Source organism: Barbus barbus (assembly GCF_936440315.1).
Source record: "Barbus barbus genome assembly, chromosome: 25".
In the NCBI taxonomy this organism is placed as follows: Eukaryota; Metazoa; Chordata; class Actinopteri; order Cypriniformes; family Cyprinidae; genus Barbus; species Barbus barbus.
This window is the reverse complement of record NC_136753.1, coordinates 22,505,997-22,527,602: the sequence shown is the minus strand read 5'-3', so window position 1 is coordinate 22,527,602 and position 21,606 is coordinate 22,505,997. Positions and strand designations below refer to the sequence as shown.

General features: G+C 36.0%; 2 protein-coding genes and 1 pseudogene across 3 annotated transcripts; 2 read left to right on the top strand and 1 right to left on the bottom strand.

Moving 5' to 3' along the window:
- The first annotated feature begins 459 nt into the window (after window positions 1-459).
- LOC306845284 (caveolin-2-like) lies at window positions 460-3,281 on the top strand (annotated as a pseudogene). Its single transcript has 3 exons — window positions 460-642; window positions 1,935-2,111; window positions 3,131-3,281. The product of its transcript is annotated as a caveolin-2-like (transcript).
- A 2,498-nt stretch (window positions 3,282-5,779) lies between these two features.
- Window positions 5,780-9,171, top strand: LOC306844954 (caveolin-3-like). The gene is made up of 2 exons (XM_079377404.1): window positions 5,780-6,138; window positions 7,903-9,171. The coding sequence occupies exons 1-2, from the start codon at window positions 6,028-6,030 to the stop codon at window positions 8,242-8,244; spliced, it is 453 nt and encodes a 150-aa protein (XP_079233530.1). The 5' UTR covers window positions 5,780-6,027; the 3' UTR covers window positions 8,245-9,171.
- On the bottom strand, window positions 8,995-20,998 carry LOC306844953 (isotocin receptor-like). The gene is made up of 3 exons (XM_079377403.1): window positions 20,897-20,998; window positions 19,534-20,643; window positions 8,995-10,838 (listed from the first exon to the last, which is right to left on the bottom strand). Exons 2-3 carry the CDS (start codon window positions 20,453-20,455, stop codon window positions 10,588-10,590), a joined length of 1,173 nt encoding a protein of 390 aa, XP_079233529.1. The 5' UTR covers window positions 20,456-20,643; window positions 20,897-20,998; the 3' UTR covers window positions 8,995-10,587.
- Window positions 20,999-21,606: the final 608 nt, after the last annotated feature.

Below are 21,606 nucleotides of genomic sequence, written 5' to 3'. Positions count from 1 at the left end.
TAGAAAATACTTTATCCATACAATGAAATTCATATATTTTATTACATGGGACTATCTTTTATTACAGTGTCCAAATACTTTTCCAGAGCCACTGTACAATGGAATGAAGTCAACATACACAATGCGAAATATTTATCCATCCAACTCTCCTTTCTCAGCCATTCCACCATTTCTTCCAAAGTCAATTAACTAACCTCTGCCATGTGCTAAATCTAGTAATTCATTTGTGTATTTTATGGCAGTTGTCCTCTTAGAAAGTTCATTCAGACCGTGATGAAACTGCACAAATATTTCTGCTATGTCCCATCTTGGTGTAAGTGATTTCATCTCTTATTGGGAAGATGCTTTGCGATCTTGTTCTCAGTATGTCCACAGGAAGCCTTTAAGACAATCACACAAACACACATACAACTGCACACAATGTACCAGGGAGTACCTCTGAAGGACATCTAAATAGACATGGAGATAAGTAAGGAGCAGGAGGATGTGTCTTCACTCTTGGAGCAGCGTGAAATTAATCCAACAGATACTCCTGGTGTAACAGAAGCGCACACAAAAGGACAGGATTCATTGGCTACTCACAGTAACACAAAGGCTCTCATCAAGGACAGGGACCCAAAGGGGATCAACAAGTGTCTTAAGGTGAGTCATACAATCAACACAGTTCAGACTAATGGCCTGCTGCTCTTTTCATGCTTTTCAGACATTTTGTATGTGTACTAAATGAGAGGTTTTTCCAGACTGATGGTGGTCTCATTTAGAACTTTTTCTCTGTTTAGACGCAGTATGTATGTATGTGTATGTGTGTATATATATATGTGTGTGTGTGTGTGTGTGTGTGTGTGTGTCTGTGCGCGTGTGTGTGGCCTATATATATATGTGTGTGTGTCTGTGCGCGTGTGTGTGGCCTATATATATATGTGTGTGTGTGTGTGTGTGTGTGTGCGTGTGTGTGTGTGCGCGTGTGTGTGGCCTATATATATATGTGTGTGTGTGTGCGTGTGCGTGTGTGTGTGTGTGTGTGCGTGTGTGTGTGTGTGTGCGCGTGTGTGTGGCCTATATATATATATATATACATATATATATATAGGCCACACACACGCGCACACACACACACACACACACACACATATATCTATATATATAGGCCACACACACGCGCGCGCACACACACACACACACACACACACACACATATATATAATATATATAGGCCACACACACGCGCACACACACACACACACACACACACATATATATATATATATATAAATCATTGTGTACCTCAGTGTGTACTGTATAGACTACAGTATGACATTCTGACTGAAAACTATTAAACTTTTCCATCTGAATACAATTACAATATATAAAACACAATGTGACAACTTGCCCCAATACCCTTATGAAAATTAACCATGATTTTACCACAAAAAGACAAAAAAACATGGTTACTACAGTTAAACCATGGTAACCACAAATTTTGTTTTGCTTCATTAACCATATAGTTTAACCATGGTATTCGTAGTAAAACTGTGGTTATACAAATAATCACTACGCCAAAAAAAGATGGTTACTACACTTTTACTACAATAAAACCACGGTTTATTAATACAACCAAGGTTATAAATAGGACAGCTTGTCTCAGTCTGGTATTTATGAACGTAATAGTTACATTATTCAGTTAAAGTCTATCGTAGACACCAATTGCAGTTATACAAACTTACACCTGAATTATAAACAGTGGGCGCTACCACATTAGTAATGCTACACTGCCCTCTTATGTTAAATAATGGTATTGCGAGACTTGCAAAGACAAATACACACAGGTTTTAATTCACTCAGAGTAATAAATCACCAAGAAGTTGGTAGGAGGAGTAATCGGTCTAAAGCTATGGAGGCCTAAAAATAGTTTTTCTGATGATGTGTCTTCTCAGGTGACCTTTGAGGATGTGATAGCGGAGCCGGCTTCAGTGAGGAGCTTTGATAAGGTGTGGCTGTGGAGTCATGCTCTGTTTGAGGTGTCCAGACCGCATCGTTTCGCTGCTGCTCGCGGTGCCAGTGGCGCTGGCTGCAGGCCTCCTCTTTGCTGTCCTCTGCTATCTACATATTTGGTGAGTCACGTGTGAATGAACAGTAAATACCTATAAAGCAACAATGTGACAAAATCAACCTGTATAATAAATAGTTCTATATTACATTATAACACTGTATTGCTTTAGTTAATGTTAACATAACAATAGATAACATGAACTCACAATAAACAATACTTTTACAGTACAGTAACCTTATTTAATCCTAATTTCTCCATGTATTTATTTTCAAAAATAAAAATTATTATTATTATTATTATTGAAAGTGTTAACATAAACCTAAATAAAAGTTTCTTTATTTATGTGAATAAATAAACCTTCATACGGTTAATTTTTTTTTTTTTTTGATGAGCTCATGTTATATAAAACCTCATTAAGTATTGACTGTGCACATATAAGCAAAAGAAAATAACACAGATAAACAGTATTTTAATCAATAGTTACTATAGTAACATTCCCGTCCTTGACTTTTAAGCCTGTCAAAAATTAAACCTCATCCCTTACAGCTGTTAGAGTGTGTGATGTTTTCCCCTGTTGAGTGTGTTATTATTACACTAGTCACTGTTTTGTTTAAAAAGTTTAAGGCCATTAACACATTTACACTTACATTTCACCGCTGGTTATACTCTGTATAATTGTGTATGTGATGAATAAAAAATCTTGAATCTTGAACACTAGTGACAGAGCAGATGTGAGAGATCTGTCAAGCTTAGATCATTGGAGGTTACTGCTATACTTCCCTCTGTGATTTAGCATAGACAAAGCTGGTACATTTCCTGTTCATTTTAATTTGAATCATGTGGATCTGGGTTTAGAGCCTGTGGAACATCACATATGATGTCATTTTTCCACGAGCAGTAATTGCCAAGCGCACTTAAAATGACATGGTTCGTCAAGTAAATCAATATATTTGCCATAAAGGCTTATCTGACACTAAAGCACAGCCAAGAAAATGTAGCCAGCTGTGTCAAAATCTGGACTGAAGTCTAAAAGAAGACCAGAAAGCTAATGATGATGTATCTGCCTTCTCTCCTTTTTAGGCTGATAGTTCCCAGTGTACAGATTTTGATCATTAACCTGCACTGGATAAAGGTGGTCTGGCATAATGTGCTGGACATTACAATCTCCCCCTTCTTCAGAAATTTTGGGAAGTGCTGTGGATTCATCAGAATCCGTTTGAAAAAATATTAACTGGATTTCAGAACTAAAAAAATCAGCTTTGAAAGGCAAGGGGATTCTTAAAATGACATCATGTACATCATATACAATTAAAATGTCTCTTCAGTTTCATATGATTTTGGATATGCAATTGCAGCATGTTTGAAACCTTTTTTTTTTAACTGAGGAGGTTTTTATCATTTCATCATTTTCATCATTTTTCATCATGTCTAAGTATGGGTGTACCTAATCTTTGCAATATAATAGTTGTGTTGATCACTTGTAATGCAGGTAATTGTTGTAATTAAGAATTTGTGAACTGATTAATGAAAAGTAAGGCTTACTGAGATAATAATAGTAACAGATGTAATAGTTATAAATAATAGAGGCAATAATAATAATGTCTAACAATTTACACTGATTTATAATGTTTTGTAATAATTCCAAATACTGAGATACTTGCCCTGTATTTGCTAAAAATATAATAACAAACTACATTTCTGAAATTGCCTAACAATTAATATTTGAAAAATCATCAAATTGGGATTTTATTTCATTTATCATTTTTAACGATAGCTTGATGCTGAATATTTGCCAAGTATTTGCTGAAACAAAACAAGACACATTTATGAAATCTAACAATAACCATTTAAAAAACACCATATGGCTTTTTGTGACTTTCATTTAATTTTTGTGATTAGATGCATTAGAACAACATGCATAGTGCATGGTGATTATGCCACTGAATATTAAACTAAAGATGAGTAAATTGTGCACATAGTGAAATATTTTTGTTGTTGTAAACACTTTTAGACACAAAATAGGAAGGAATTGTGCACAGCAAGACTACTCTATGTAAACATACACATTCATAGATGACAAATTTTGACTAGGGGTGAAAATGGGATGAATGATGTTGTGAGTGTGTGTGCTCTGATTGACAGTTACATGACTAAAAGAAGACTGTCATTTTCTATGCTGGCCTTTTTAAACAGATACACGATCAGTCTCGAAAAGGCACATTTGCATACCAATGATGCTTGCATCCATCCCGTCACCTTTTTAATAGGAGTCATCATTTGTACCATACAATTAATGAGATATTATGTATAAAGTTGAGCCGGTGTAATTCACTGGTTCACACTTGAGACGCCAAAATTGCTGGAAAAGGTGATAAATGAGCTTACCGACATTCCTCCAAGCATTTAAGAATTAATTAAATAAAAACGAGTCTCATGAGGAAAAAGCTGCTTATAGGAGAGTTTGTGAATAGGTTTCACCTGCTTTAAAAACAGTGGCGATTACTCAGCTTTGGCTGCTGAAAACAAATACTTTTAACTAGATCTTTTCAAGCATATCAGTACAGCAGCCAGCTTCTAATTTTGGCTCGCATGTTTAAATATTCTTCCGCTTCAAATTTCACTCTGGATCTAAATGAGTGCTTGTAATGTAGTCAAGACTAGAGCCGACTGTGGATCTATGCTAAGTAAAGACCAAGATGGTTCACTCCCTCCTGTTATAAACGGTCCCGCTGATATAAACAGTAGACAGGCATGTCTGGGTGGGGTATATTTGTGCCTCTCTGCCTGAACCCATCCCAGCTCACAGAACACTGAGAATATTTCTCTAATTAGCAGAAAGACATACCACACACTTCTGGCACATTTACAGCCCCCCCGTTCCTATTTTTGGCACATCTGAATAAAGAATGTTCAAAACCCTTTTTATTATCTTCTAGTAGTGGCATTCATTATAAAGAGAGTTGTCATAATGAAAAGTGTTGCATGGTAACTGCATAGTTAAACCTGAAAAACTGAAAACCTGAAACTGTTACAGAATTAGTGGTTATTAAATAAAAAAGAGTATTTATTGTTAACTAAAGTTAAAACCATAATAAAACATGTGTATGTGAAATACAATAAATGTTAACTGAAATGAAGATATAAAAAAAAAATGCATTTTATTTCAGCTACTGACCAAGGCCGCTTTTTTCATTTTCATTTAATTTAACTTGATGTACATAAATAACTAAAACTAAAACTGAAATAAAAAATGAATAATGACTAAATAGTCATGTAAAAAAAAATATATTTTAAATTAGCCAAAAAAAAAAAACCTGAAATTAAAATGAAAACGTAAAATATAAAAATGAAAACTAATTAAAAATATTAAGCTAAAACAGTATCTCAATATTAAAATAACACTAAAACAGAATAGTTTAATGCACCTAACATAAATGCTTTGAAAATGGCACTCTGGATTGGAAAAATGATTATACTTCTGACTTGACTTGAGCCTTTGGGCATCAGTTTTCAGAGCAACACTTCACAGTGGAAATTCATGCCACTGTGCAACTCCTGCCTGGCTGACCCCGCAGCCGTGTGTGAAATGTGACACGGCCCCTGGTTTCCCTTCAAGAGGTGCTTTTACCAAGTGTGTGAGTTATGGACTGGGGAGTATGGGCTGTGTGTGGCAGAAAAGGTAATGGGTGGGGGTAGAGGAGGGGTAACATACAGTAGGGTGAGACAGTCAGTGTGAGCAAGAGAGAGAGAGACAGGACCCTCCTTTAGACAGGAGCCCCGGCAGGCGCAGCTGTCCTTTGCATTCCAGGCGTGTCGTCAGTCCATAGATTGGAGAATTAAAAGGAACTAGGGACTGTGGGGCCATTCTGACACTTTTCCTTTGGTTGCTGACTTAGTTTGCTTTACTCTTCTTCCTTTGGACACTTCTGCATTACATCTATCCCACTCCGACTAGTCTTGGGCCAGAGGCCCCCAATATGGCGGACCAGTATAACACCAACGAGGAGAAAATCCTGAAAGATAGTCACACCAAGGAGATTGATTTGATCAACAGGGACCCTAAGCAGATCAATGAAGATGTTGTGAAGGTATGTTTGTGGTAGTTTTGGTTTTACCGTAGTTCTGGTGTGTTACAAAATTTGGCACTGAAACCTGGAAGATAATTTCAACTGAAAGTCCATTTAAACAAAAGAGAACTTTGAAAATATTTGTATAAGCTGATAGCTTGTTCAAAAATAAACTGCAATACCTTTTTACACCAAATAAACCATAACCATTTTTGACAGAAATATGTACATTTAACTTTATAAAAGCTGATAAAGAATGCAAACTATTCACTAACTTCCTAAACGGTGGAATTGATTCGAGTGGATTGGTGGTCTTGTCCTTAGAAACAGATTTGCTTGCGTGCGAGCTGCACAACACTGTATGCTGTAGCTACAAGGCATGACCCAAAAATAGCACTAAACCTACTTCATCTGGCAGGACGGGCCATATTATCAGTATTTATAGAAGGAGGTAAAAGGGTGTGTCAGACAGCAAAATGTATTGCTTCTTGCCATGTGTTTTAATAATTCACTAGATTAGTAGGGGAAATTATGAAATTTATTTATTTTTTACTATTGATCTATGTCCAAATCATAAATTACAGTCTGGTATTCTTTCACTGTTGAATGTGAGTGTAAAATCACTGTAATGGTTAGCAACACTGTTACTACAATAGGTCTTGGTGATATTATGTTTACAAGAAATATGCATAGGTGAGAAATAGGTTTTGGTGTTAATGCTTTGATACATATATCTATATAAATAAACAGTAATATTGGAAAATACTATTACAATTCAAAATAGCTGTTTTCTATTTGAATATATTTTAAAATGTAATTTATTGCTGTGGTTGCAAAGTTGAATTTTCAGCAGCCATTATTTCAGTCTTCATGGTCAGGTCATTCTAATATGTTGATTTGGTGGTGCTCAAAAATGCTTATTATTATTATCTGTGTTGAATGTTTTGCTGATTTATATTTTATTTATATATTTTTTGAAAACCATGATACAGAATTATTATAAAGTTCAGAATTATTTTGTAAAATTATTTACTGTCACTTTTTCTTAATTTAATGCATCCTTGCAGAATAAAAGCATTAAGTTCATATTTATTTTATTTATTTATTTGTATTTTCTTTTTTTGATTATTTTTTTTTTTGGTTGTTGTAATTTTACATTTCCAATCATCTCTTTCTTATTCAAGAAATTGGGTTTAATTTCAAATGTTGTCAATGCTATATTATACTTGTCTTAACTACATTTTGCATATTTACCAAAGATCAGATTTTTATTTTAGCACTTAAATAGATGTTATATAAAGACTTGAAAAAACTTTCTGAAATACTTCCTCTTAAATACTCTCTAGTTGTTATGAGATTGAAGCAAAAATAAACAAGGTGCCAGACTGCCTTCTACTGATGGGGGATTCTGATATCAAATGTCGCTGTTTGGAGAATTAATCATCATCCATTTTAGGAGTACAAGCAGAAGAGAACCCATGCCACATGCTCGCCAAATCACTGACACTGACTATTGATTACACAATATACTAAGCAGGTTTTGGCAACAAATCCAACACAAGCATGGCAGCTGCTTTGAGCTGGTTTAAGCTGGTCCTAAGCAAGAGCAAGTTGCTCAACCAGCTTAATACCAGCACCCTACCAACTTAAACTAGCTCAAACCAGCTGCCAAGCTTCAAAGTATTCCAAACCAGCAAGCGTATGCTGGCATTTTCAACAGGTTTTTTTTTTTATTTGTACTAACCAGCAAATGTTACCATGTCTTTTTTCCTCCAATAATTCAAGGTGGATTTTGAGGATGTGATAGCCGAGCCCGATGGCACCCACAGTATGGATGGAGTGTGGAAGGCCAGCTACACCACCTTCACCGTCTCCAAGTACTGGTGCTACCGTGTGCTGTCAGCCATCTTTGGCATCCCAGTGGCGCTGCTGTGGGGCTTCTGCTTTGCCTGTATCTCCTTCTGTCACATTTGGGCAGTCATGCCCTGCATTAAGAGCTATCTGATCGAGACCCAGTGCCTGAGTCAAATCTATTCTCTCTGCATCCATACCTTCTGTGACCCCTTGTTCGAAGCTCTAGGGAAAATCTTCAGCAGCGTACGGGTGGCGTTACGCAAAGAGGTGTAGATTTTGTAGACAAGTCAAGGTTTACATGTTCAGTCCTTGGAGGAAAATATTTTATTTTACAAATATCTAATTTTGGAGTGTGGATTTTGAGATCCTTAAAAATGAAAAGACTACATGAATAACAGAATCCTCCAGATGGTTAATCCTATGCAGTGTTTTGTATGTTCTCAGTTTATGTTAGAGGCTTCAGGAGCAATTCAGGATTAGGCCACCTGCTTTTTCAGAGAGACATATGATGAAAGGCCTCTCTGACTGACAATGGAGAATAAGTCTTATCTGATATCATGTGGATTCTCTCTTTCAGTTTGACAGGTTTAAAATGGGACGTTGCTGAGTGTGGTATTTTTATTTTTATCATGACAATGTCAGATATATTCTGTACAACTACTAATTAAAAATTTAAGTATAAATAATAATGGTTTGAATTGTGTTTTATTGTTATATTTTTCATTTCCCGATTTTCTACTCTACAACATCTAATTAAACATGAAATTTTATGTCCCCGACTCTGTCACTAAATAGGACATTGAATAAATTTTATGTCTTTAAACTGATGCCATGAATTTATGATGAAATATGTTTTCATGAACATATTTCATCAAAGCACTTTTCCCTTAATAAATACCAAATGGTTAAGCTGTATAAAAAAAAAAAAAAAAAAAAAAACGTTGCAATTTGATCTATTTGCTTTCAACTCCTCACTTTAGTTGGCTTATTGTACTCCACTTTTCAACACATTTACTCACAGTTAGACATATCAACACACAATTTATTTCAATAAATAAAAGCTACAGCTACACATAGTGAATGTAAATAGGCAGTATATTTTCCAGGAGGAAAAAATCAGTAGCTTTTGAAATAAGAAAATAACAAGCATTTCAGTGACTAAAGTATCTAAACCTTATAAAATAAATATTTTCTGCTATTAATACTGCCTTTATCATTTTCTTTATCCTTCTCATCTTGCAGCACTTCACTTGTCCTCTTGTAAACGTGTTTTCTTTTGAATATTTTATAAAGATGAAGCAACAAACATTTTTAGAGCGATATTAAGCAAAATATGCAACTGGAATAAACACTTTAATCTCATGAAACAAACAAACACTCTCTCTTACTAGACAAACAACCATAAAAGTGAAGGAGTAAACAATCAGTCCTTCACTTATTGAAAACAAATCGGATGTTTGCCATGTTTGATTACCATGATGCACTGCAGAAACATTTTGCAAAGAGATGTGGTCCTCTTTGCATGACAGTAAAGTTTACATGTAAAATGATAAAGAACAGTGATAACAACATAAACATGTATGTGCCAAAAAATGAAAAGTGCTTGGGTTTCTTAGAACAAACTAAAGTACTCTCTTTTGACAAGTTCATTAAAAACAGCAACTGGCCATGTTTCCGATGAAACACTTCATGTGTCATCAACATCTTGTTTTCATCTTTGAGTTGTTAACCTCCTCGTCTCAAACCCATATGTGAACTGTTTTGTGTAGTGAGCGACAGTTGCTTCCTCATAACCCATAAAATTATATAAACTGCTGTCATCTTTGATACTATATATGTCAAACTTGATTTTTCACAATAAGCAGTGAAAATCGAATTATTCTTTTTCATGAAGGGGAGACATGAGGATCAGTACTGTAAATAATGAAAGTTTCATTTTTGGATAAACTATCCCTGTAAGTTTGACCGGTTTTTGCATGTTTACATCATATCAGGGCTATTTACACTTGGACACTCTAAGACACACTTAAGAGCGACAGAAATCTGATCTGGCGGTTTGAGACTCGGCCAAGTGTAAATCCATCTAGCTGTTCAGGCCACATATGCAAACTTTGCTCCCCCTAAACTACGTCAGCGTATAGAGGTTTTGTGAGCCCCAAACAGAATGTGGCACATTATGGTTGTTATCTATTGTACCACAATCGCCAAAGCTAATTCAGCCACGTCCTGTTTTTATGAGCCACATCAAATGCCGCCAATTTTGGTGCCCAGCACCGACACATTTATGTAACCAAAGCGAATGCGCATGCACAATCAGATAGCAATTCAAAGGATGTGTGACTAAGTGTAAATGGACCCATAAACACGGTCTGGAATCGAATGATGATCATTCTGTAATGTCTAGAAACACAATAGATGAAGGCAAGAAATAGATTACTGCTGCTCAAGTTCCTCAGAGATAAGAAAACGAAGTAGAGCAATGAAAATGACATTCTGAATAATTCCCAACTGAAAAGACAGCTCATGGTGACATTTGCAGTCTTGTGTGGGTTTATATTTTCGCTTTCCTGTCCGGCTTTCAAAAATGTGAAAAACTAGCTTTGAGGTACGTCTGGTTTATGTGACAGAGGTCTGGGTGATACTCCGCTGGCTGCTGGTACTTTTGATGACGTAGGTGGAGGAGTTGCTCTTACGGGAATCTTGCTCCGGATCATAGCGGCACTGAGAGAATTTCAGATAGAGCGTGGAACAGCACAACAGGTTATGCTTCAGGTCATGAAAGAGATGCCCAGCAAAAAACATGTAGATCCAGGGGTTACAGCAGCTGTTCAGACTGGCCAGCAACATGGAAATGATGAAGGGCATTGCTGTGAAAGATAAGAAGACAGATTTAAAAATACAATGAAAAGAGCAGAACGTTGTACTTCAACTGTGTGGTCTTGTTTTAACCTGTTAGATTCAATATTCTGCATGGTCAGTGCTTTCAAAATCTTGTGTCTAATGTTACAAAAAAAATAATAAAAATAAAATACATATTTCGCCTTTAAAAGCCAAAAGTCAACCATTTTCACTCCACTCAAATTCCTAGTAAATTTCACAAAGTTACAAACAGCAAGCAACACACTAAATTAAATGTGAAATTGGGTAACACTTTACTTAAAGCCTTAATGTATAATGCATTATAAAGGTTATTAATGGGTATAATGCATTATAAATATTCATAACGTGTTGTAATACATTATCTTGTCGTATAAAATCATAACCAAATTTAAAATGCATTGTGCATTACAAGGCATAATTAATGCATTAAAACTACTATTATAATACATTAGAAATAAAGGCTTAAAATAATAATAAAGAGTTCTCGAAAATTTAAATGGTATCTTAAAACATACTACAATAGTATTTTGTTTTATTTACATTTTTTACAATAAAAAACATTTTTACAATGCATGAATATGGTTTAGCTATATTAAAATTATTTTCTTAATTTGTATTTTACACAAGCACAAAGGTAAAACTAAAAATGTTATATCTTTATGTGATGTTGATTCCACAAGGTGACATACATTAGACTACTTCAAAATGGGCTTTTGAGAGCTATTTGATGTGAAAGATACACTGTTCAAAGTTTTTTTTAAGGTTCTAAATAAATCAATAATTATTGGAGTACAATTTACAATTATATGCTATTTCAGTCTTCTTTATTTCAAGTTTAATTGAATGCATTGCTGTTTATTTGTAATTATTTGTGGAATTTAACTATTTCTATTGTTTCAAAGTAAATCCTACACCATTTTTTAAGCAGCTAGTGTCCTGTATTTAACGTCTCACTGAGCACTTCCTCATACTGTATCTGATATTATAGTGCACCTCAAATATGAATTAACAACTGATATTCTGGGGAAGATGAAAACATATTTCTCGGCAGACATTATACATTAATTCAACAGTCATTTGTAAATCAACCGATTTATTTTTGCTACAGTATCTTGATAAGGGTCTGTGCCACTGTGCTGTTTATCATTAGAAGTCTAGAAATGGGGGAAAAAAAGATGAAAACCAACATTTAGCCCAAGCTCTGACGTGCTTTATCACTCCCTACAATCTATGCATACACAATGTGAATGTTAAAATAAATTGGTATGAGAAGCATGTCATGAGACAACTTCTTTATTATAAAAACAGTGTTGGTGGACCGTGGTGTAAACAGGAGAATCTATCACTGAGCCTCTTCAAGATCTTTTACAAACACGTCAAATTTAGATAGAATAAACAACACGTTGTTTGCTAGCACATAATGCTGAAAGATCTGTATTAAGAACCTAGGTGTTTTCTGGGATCAGTCTTAAATTTAAAAAACAAATAAATGCGGTTATTAGTTCCTGTTTTTTTCAGCTGCGCCTTCTCTCCAAACTTAAATCTTTTCTCCCTGTGAAAACTTTAGAGCAGGGGTCTCCAAGTTCGGTCCTGGAGGGCTGGTGTCCATGCAGAGTTTAGCTCTAAACCTAATCAAACACACCTGAAGCAGCTAATCAAGGTCTTACTAGGTATACTTGAAACTTCCAGGCAGGTGTGCTGAGGCAAGTTGGAGCAAAACTCTGCAGGACACCGGCCCTCCAGGATCAAGTTTTATGACCCCTGCTTTAGAGATTGCTATCCATGTGCTCATTACAACTTGAATTACTGCAACTCTCTCTATCTCGGCATTTCTAAATCTTCCATCGCTCGACTCTAATTAGTACTAATCGCCGCTGCTAAACTCCTCAAAATGACAACGTAAATTTGATCATGTTACTCCAATTCTGAAATCGTTACATTGGTTACCTGTGCATCTTAGAATTGAGTTCAAAATTCTTCATGTTTTTAAATCTATAAATAATCTGGCACCGAGCTATCTATCTGATCAACTTTATCCATACAATCCTACTCGAAATCTGAGGTCTGGTCATCAAAGACTTCTCTCTGTCCCCAGATCACGGCTGTGTCCAAATTCAGGGTCTGCATCCTCCTTAGGATCCTTCCTACCCGGTTGAAGGAGGAGGGATCCTCCGACGTCCGCAAAACCCGGAAGTCGGTGTTTGTGAATTTGGACAGCCTACCCGTCTTTCAGTTCCCTCCCTTACCCGTTGCTCATATCCTGTCGCCTAGCAACCGTGACAGCGCCAAGCAAGAAGCGGGAAAATGGACAAACAAAGAGTTATTCTCCTCATTTTAATTCTTTTGGAAGAAATAAAGCAATTAAATAAATTAAATACTTTCTTTGCTCGTTGTCGGAGAGTTTTTTTATATCAGACTACAAGACAGTCACATCCAGGTAAGCCATTATAGCCTATTTTTATTTGTTTTTAAGTATTCTACTCATTTCTCCTACAAATTCATTGAGCCGAAGCATAAACTTTAGCTTGTTTTGTCAGAGAAACTCCTCTCCCACTCCGCTACCGCTCGCTTCGTCCGCCATTACGCTCTGCCGAAAAGAATTATGGGATAGGTAGGACGGGAAAGGATCCACCACACCCATCCTTCCAATTCGGGGAAAAGGAGGACGTATTTGTGGGCCGCATTTGAAGGATCCTACGAATTTGGACAGCCTTCGTCGCGGCGCTGTGACGTAACATCCTTCAAATGAGTACTCCGAAGGATGCAGACCCTGAATTTGGACACAGCCCACGTTTAAAGCATAGAGGGGATAGAGCCTTTGCGGTTGCTGGCCCTAGGCTATGGAACAGCCTTCCAGCCTATATCAGATCGGCATAGTCTTTAACTGTTTTTAAATTATCTCTTAAAACCGATTTCTTTTCTTTGGCTTTTAATTCACTGTGAGTTTATGGTATGAATCTGTGGGTTGTTCTGTGTTTTATGTCTTTTTTTGTTCAGCACTTTGGTCAGCCGTGCTTGCTGTTTTTAAATGTGCTACATAAAACAAACTTGAAATAATAATAATAATTATTCAGCAAGGACACATTAAATTGGTCAAAAATGTCTCAAGTATGCCTTTTTATGAAGCTAACTAAGACCAAAATTGCCAATCTATATTCAGAGACTTACATTTAATAAAAAAAAGTCCATAATCTGCAACTCAAAACACAGAAAACCTGGCAAAAAATAAAAATCTGAGCGCAAACACAGTTTGCATCAGCATTAGAATACTTACACGACTTTGCAATGCACAGCAACATGGGTAGTCCTTAAATACTATTGTTAGTGTGCAAAGTGGAAATGAGAACCAGGTGATAGTAATCACAAGTCTCATTAGTATTCTCGTGGTGAGCTGACTGTGTACTGCCATTAAACGTGACATGCCTATTGCGGTCTAACATATATGGGCTATTAAAAAAAATCCCCTAGAGAAATTTTTCTTTCTGATTGACCTCACTTTGACAAAAGGATGATGCATGAGGTAAAAAAAAAATTAGAATCTGATACATGAACCATGAACCCATCTGAGCCCTTTCCCCAAAATCTGTCTGAAAGTATAAAAGACCTGACTCTGTATAGACAAATAACCAAACTGTGTTGGTTGGGCAACGTTGAAAAAAAAAAACTGGCGGGAAAAGCATCCAAAGGAAGGAAGGAATATCTTGAAGATCAGTGTGTTATTTTTTTTCTTTCCAACCTTACAGTACACCAGAGACTACAGCAGAGCAAAAGGGAATTGGAGCAAAATGGAGAGGGTGAGAACATCTTAGAATATAGCTTATAAACCACACATTCTTGTGCGTTCATGTGCCAACACCGGTCTGAATATGGAGATTGTTGGGAACTAATTCCCAACATTCAACAAACAAACAACCATACCCATCACAGTAAAAAAGCAAACTTGGCAATTATAAATAATATACAGTGATCAAAAAAAGTTCAAGACCCAAACAGATTGACAAGAACTTGTTCGATGTGGTTCTGTGTGGTCATCCGCATGAAACCTAAGGTTCTGGATTTGATCCTTTAGTCTCTCAGAGAAAAGGAAATTGAATTTAGAAATGAAGGATTAAGCAACCAACCCAGATGGGGCTTCGGTCAAGTGTATTGCTTTTCTGTTTGCTACCTCCTATTTGTGCTGAGCTCACAGGCATCAGAAAAAAACTGGGCAAGCACATCTCTGTAGCATCGGCAGTTGAATCAATGAACAGAGAGAGAATGAAAGAGAATATTCTTTAATATGAAGCTCTGAAAATGAGTTTCCAGGCTGAAAAAGATTTTTAACACTTCAAGTAAGATTCACAGAACATTTTAGATGGATGCAAAGATGGATGATCTACTTTAGCATAATTTTCTCCCCCCATCAGGCTAAACTATTACAAGATTATGATACTTGGTCTTAAAATACACTGCATTTATTTGAACAAAAATACAGTAAAATAGAAATATTGTGAAAATTAAAATAATTTAAATTTAAAATAAACTTTTTTAAACTTTTAACATAAATATTTAAATAACAGTCTTTTTTATTTTTAATAAATTATAAAATATTATTTATTTATGTGATGCAAAGCTGAATTTTCTGCAGCCATTACTTGCATAATCTTTTGGAAATCATTTTAATGTACTGATTTGGTGCTGAAGATACATTTCATATTATTAATGTTGCAAACGATTGTGCTTGTTAATATTTTTGTGGAAATGGTAATCTTATTTTCTTTGATGGAAAGTTTCATAGAAAGGTTAAAAGACAGAATTTATTTGAAATATATATTTTTTGTGACTCTGTGAAAATCTTTATTGTTACTTTTGATCTATTTAACGCATACTTGCTGAATAAAAGTATTAACATGTTAAAAAAAATCATACTGACTAAATTAATTAAAGATAAAACCTACAACTCAACTCTTTATTTTAGGAGCCCTACAGGTCAGTGAGTGTCATTTGTCCAAATGTTCATCTGATTTTGAGATTTCTGCAAACATTTGTACTGTTCAAACACGGTGAAATGCTTAAGTGGAAAGTTGTTTTACTCTTGTAATTCAAGTAAGTGTCATGGAGATGAGAACGAAACTAGTAGCCAAACCTGCGATGACATTGCCAAACCCAACATTAGTCTCAAAATAAAGCAACCATTCAGAAGTTCAACTGGAAGATGCCGTTTTCAGTTGTCATTTAATCTTATTGGAGCTGCAGCTAAGCTTTGAACACATCAGATCATCAGTGTTTTAAAACTCATCCCTTGGTCTCAGCCAGAAGAAACAGCTCTTATTTCACACATTCGGGGAAATGTCATTTTCCACTATGACTGTGTCAGCCACTGTTGATGCATAAATCTGTGCAGTGTTGTCCTAATATTTAGACTTTGTGAATGTTTTGCTGAACTTGCCGTGATGTGTGGATATTTTGTATGACTGAGGTCATGATACAAGTGAGTATCTCACACTCTCTTTCCTCTGGGTCTGATAATATTTAATCTTTGTGTCTGAAGTGTGTGACACGTGACCTCACCTTAATCTCTTTATTGCTGCAAGACAAACATGGTAAAACTCATGGCAAGAACATTGTTCACTGACATTTTCTTTCAAACACACAAGAGAAGCCATGCAGTACCCTTAACGGTTTGGTAAGCTAAGTTTTAGGTTTTCTAAATGCCTCGTCTACTGAAGACCTGGGCCTGTATTCTTAAAGATTCTAAGAATCCTTTTAGAGAGCTCCTAATTTAGCTTAAAAATTTCAAAATAGGAGTCTTAGCTTAAAAGTGATTCAGGACCAATCTGAGAGCAACGGAAAAGGCAAAAACGTTTTTCTTCGTGAGGAGGCGGTGCTGACCCCGTTGCAAGCTATGACACAGTCTTTTGAAGACTGTGATTGGTTGGTTGTCCATGAAGGAAATAAGAGCACTTTTAAGAGTAGGGTTTATTTTAAGTCTTCACTTTGAAATTACAGGCGTAATTTTTCCTGTTTTCCCGTACACTCTCTCTCTCTCTCTCTCTCTCTCTCTCTCTCTCTCTCTCTCTCACACACACACACACACATATATTATATGTATATATATTCTTTATTTTTTTATTTACCATGCTGTCATGCTTAACGTATTTTATAGGAAATGAACAGCGACACAATAAGGTTCTGAAAGTGCTGTCAGGTACAGACCCAAATCATCGCTGCTGCATAGTTGCATTTTTCCAGTTGCTAAATATGTTAATATAGTTAATGTAGTGATTACGTCCATTTCTGGCGCTATGGCATTTCAGCGCGGTGTCTGAGATGTTAGAGTGTCTCAAATAAGATCGGTCACAAACATGATCCCTGCACGATCTAATGTTTAGTGTCTTACTAACTCACAGTCAGGCATTGTGTGCAACACATTTCTTCTCCCTCTTCATGTTTCATCCATTTTCTCCACTGCTAAAGAAACTCTTAAGCCCCTTAAAAGTCCTCGTCCGTACAATTTTGGACCTTAAGACCTCTTTTAAGGGTTAAGATGCTTTCTGAATTACTTTTTCTGTACTAGGATCTTTTCTTTAATTTTAAGAGGAAACACCCACATTTCTAAGAATTTTCTTAGAATTTTGTTACTAGGAGCAACTCTTAGCACTAAGATTTTTCATGAATACGGGCCCTGGACTTTTGTGTGCAAAACAAAACGACTATTTATATAACCATTTGTCAAGCACATGATTTCATCATATGGAATATATTATTGTCGTAGTTATATAATTCTTTTATATATTCAAAACAACAGTTATTTATTATCATTTCTCCCTGGGTTTGTTGGGGTTGGTGATTTCTCATACTGCAGACGGTCATGATTTAAGTGGTGCAGCTCTGCTGAATATTAATGTTTCCCCGAGGCTGGTCTTTATGGCTCTGCCGTTTTTAGCGGACTACATCTGTAGTGATTTAAAAGTAAGATGCCCATCACGGCAATTCTAGCTCTGTACTGCTAGAGCCGCCTTATCTGAAAAACTACAATAAATCAAAGCCAGCTTCTTTTCTCGAGTCTTTGAAAGAACACAATGTCACGGTCAGAAACCATCTCACATGATTCTGAAAACTCATTAGGCTACCTTGTTCAAATCTTATCTGTGTATGAACAAGCTAATAATTGTATTTCAACTGCCTAGCCTATACTGCAAATATGCTTGCTTTCCATGTTCTGATATGTTAGCTGAAAATACATTTATCATTCTAGAAAAAAGTGAGATGGGGAGCATTGTGACATTCGTTGAGATGGTACAGGGCTGAAAACACTATCATACATGAATACCATCCTGCTGAGGTGACAGTAGAACCATATGTTTTAAAATACACAGGCTTCAGGTTTCATGTTTGAGGTATGACTGATGTAATTTGTCTTAGAACAAAATAAAGTCTCTTTAAGTGAAATTACATATCTTATTTTGCTCATTAATTGATTAACTGAGGGAACTTCCAAGTAAACTCATTACAAACAGCATTTTGGGTTGGCTTACAAATTGATGTCATAATGTAAAATGTATGTAGTATGTAGCTAATTAGAGAGGTACTTGAATATATGTTGCAGAATAATAAGGCTATTATTGAAAGTTCTTTCTAAAACAGTTTTTCATTTATTTACTGATATTTAGCATTACCCCCCCCCCCCCCCCTCCCATTTACATGTAAACATTCCTGTCATGATTTTATGAAAATTTAAAAAATGTTTTAAAATATGTTGATGATTATTAATGCTTTTTACATTTAAAAAGTTGCACATTATACAACAATATCACCGATATTCAGATTACTGGTTGACAAGTATGTGTTTGTGTCCATGATAACTTTAAAGGTATGCCTATTTTTGAAAACATTGGCTGGTTGACTTTACTATTTGTTGACATAACATGGTTAGATCGAGATGGTAAATATTATACATTAAGTTGCCTGTCCACTTTAGAGATAATCACTGTATTAATATTAATATTAATCATATGATATTAATCATATGATATAATAAAATGTCATATTTATTGTTACTATATTTAAACTGTTAGGTGTGTGGATCTCCTTCAATGCTTTCGTAATCTTTACTTTTTTGCTTTCTTAATTTTTAAAATGAACATTTTAATGAATCTCATTTTATTGAACAAATAATTTAGAAAAATAAATAATTTTGTTTCTCAAAATAATCAGAAAACAGTACAAACTATGCTAAAGTGACTGAAGTAACATATTTTTCAAAACATTACTTTAACTCAGTATTTGTATAAATACTTTGTGCCTTTTACCATGTGAGCGGTGTAAAAGGCCCACCTTGTCACCTAAAACATGTACATTTTTAAACAAAACAAACTGCTTTTATGATTTATTTGCACACAAAATCTGTTTCTCCATCAATGTTCAATAAAATAAAATAAACAGTTTTGAAAAGCACAGTTTTCTTAAGATGTTATAGCATGTAAATCGAGGAGCAAAATAAAGGAAGACTTTGTAACTAGCACCAAAACATTAATGGAACCAAAAAGCCCCATTATTTAAATTATTAATCGAACTTATCTAATGGATGCCACAAACTACAGTAAACTACACGGGTTTAAAGTTAACAGTCAGCCCCATGTTCAGAATCCATTTTGCATTGCACGTGCGTAAAAGGAAATCAAACTGTTAAAAGAAACTCACCTTCCCTTGGTGCTTCAGGATCCCACGCTGACCACATCTGTACGGAGAAAAACGGAGTCCAGCAAACTATATAAGCCAGTACGATAACAAAGGTCATTTTAACGGTGGTGATTTTAGCCTTGGAGATTAGTTTGACGCTGCTGACCCGCGCGAGCGCGCTGCATTTCGATGCCTTGGGCGTGAGAGTGATACACTGCTCCCTCCTCGTCTTCCTTTTAAAGTTTTGCCATATTTTAAAAGTTATCAGTCCGTAGCAGACACTCAGAATGGTCACCGGTATGATGTATATTGTCAGACTAATCCACGTGATGTAAGCTTTCGCTCCCCAAGGCTGCACGAAATCTCCCCAGCAATCATAAACTCCTGAACCCACTTCCCGTAAGGAGAATATATAAACCTGTGGGATGCTGAATAGTAAGCTTAGTGCCCAAGAACAAATCACGTAACAGCGGTCCTTGCGCTTGTGTAAAGAACGAAGAGGCTGGCAGATTGCCATACATCTGTCTATGGACATCAGCACCAGCATGTACGTGGAGGCGAACATCCCAACGGTCTGAAGATATTTCACCAGCCTGCACAGGATGTCCGGTCCATAAAAGCGAAACGTGATGTCCCAGATGAGTTGAGGAAGTACCTGGAAGACGGCCACGACCAGATCTGCAATGCTGAGGTGCTTCATGAAGTAATACATGCGAGATTGACTGTGCTTGGCCGTGTGGATTGCAACAAGGACGCAAAGGTTACCAGCGAGTGCCAAGAAGAGCACCAAGGCCAATACAGTAACTTCCACTTTTGCCACCTCTTCATTCCGCTTCAGCGGGTTCACCGTCTGGTTCACGCCGTAAGTTTCATTGTTGACGCTGGAGTTTCTTGATGATTCATTGAAGGACCATACGTCTTGATCCTTGAAGATGTCCTCCATGGTGCCAAAAGCGCACGCCTGCTTCTCCACAAATGTAAAAGAACTGATTAGTTTTCCTCGCGCATCATCAGCCTGTACATAGGCAGCCCTTTGACTTAACAGGTGGAACGACAAGGATCTCCAGGTACAGGGAAAGTCCTTTGCTGCTTGGTGGTGATCCCTCAGCTGTTTTCAACCTTCACTGAGAACTATAAACACAATGAGCATGGATTGTTTGGTACATCACATTTAGCCCTATATATATATATATATATATATATATATATATATATATATATATATATATAGATTAATCAAGCTCTTTATGAATTATAGACAGATGCATTAAAGATGCAGCTATCCAGTAATGATAAAAATATAACTTATTCTAAATTTTCAGTATTTCAAATATAGCCTATATTTTTATATTGTAAATATAATTTTTAATGTCAAAGTACTTACAGTTGTTATCCATTTGTTCAGGTTGTCCAGCTGCTGATAGAGTAAGTATGCAGGAGAGTCCTAGAGGTGGAGAATCTCCTTTGCTCTCACTCGGCTCACACTGAATGGAGCGCGTCCCGATATCACCACTTATACATCTTCTCAATGGTTCTCCCAACCCGACCTTACCCACGACTTCCACTAGGGGTCCTTGTGCTCTATTGCAAATCAGTAAGTTCCTCTGAAATAGTCTGAATGACTTCAAATGTTTTCTGTGTGCTTTCCTGCATGTTGACTGCTTGTAATCTTTTCTTTTTATTAAGGGGCCATTTATGATAAAAAAAAAAAATTATAGTTTTTTTTTGGAGCAATCAAATAAGATTTAGAATGGGAATATAGAACCGAATCAGGTGGAGAAAACCCTTGTTTTGTAGAAGAAAATAGATAATATTCCTGAAAAACTAATAATATTGCTCAGTACATGTCTTTCTCAAATATATTAACACCAAAATATTTGACTAATTCATGCAAAATATCAACCAACACTGTTATCAGTGAATCACATTTATCTTTGGTGGCATTTGAGAGGTTGCAGCTCACATTTTGAATATCCACCTCAAGGTGACTTATTAGTATGCCCCAAAAGGCCTTATCACACTCCATCAATTGAATGCCCGAGTCCTGATCTGCGTCAGCGGCTCTCAGTGAACGCACACGCTGCATACCAGGGT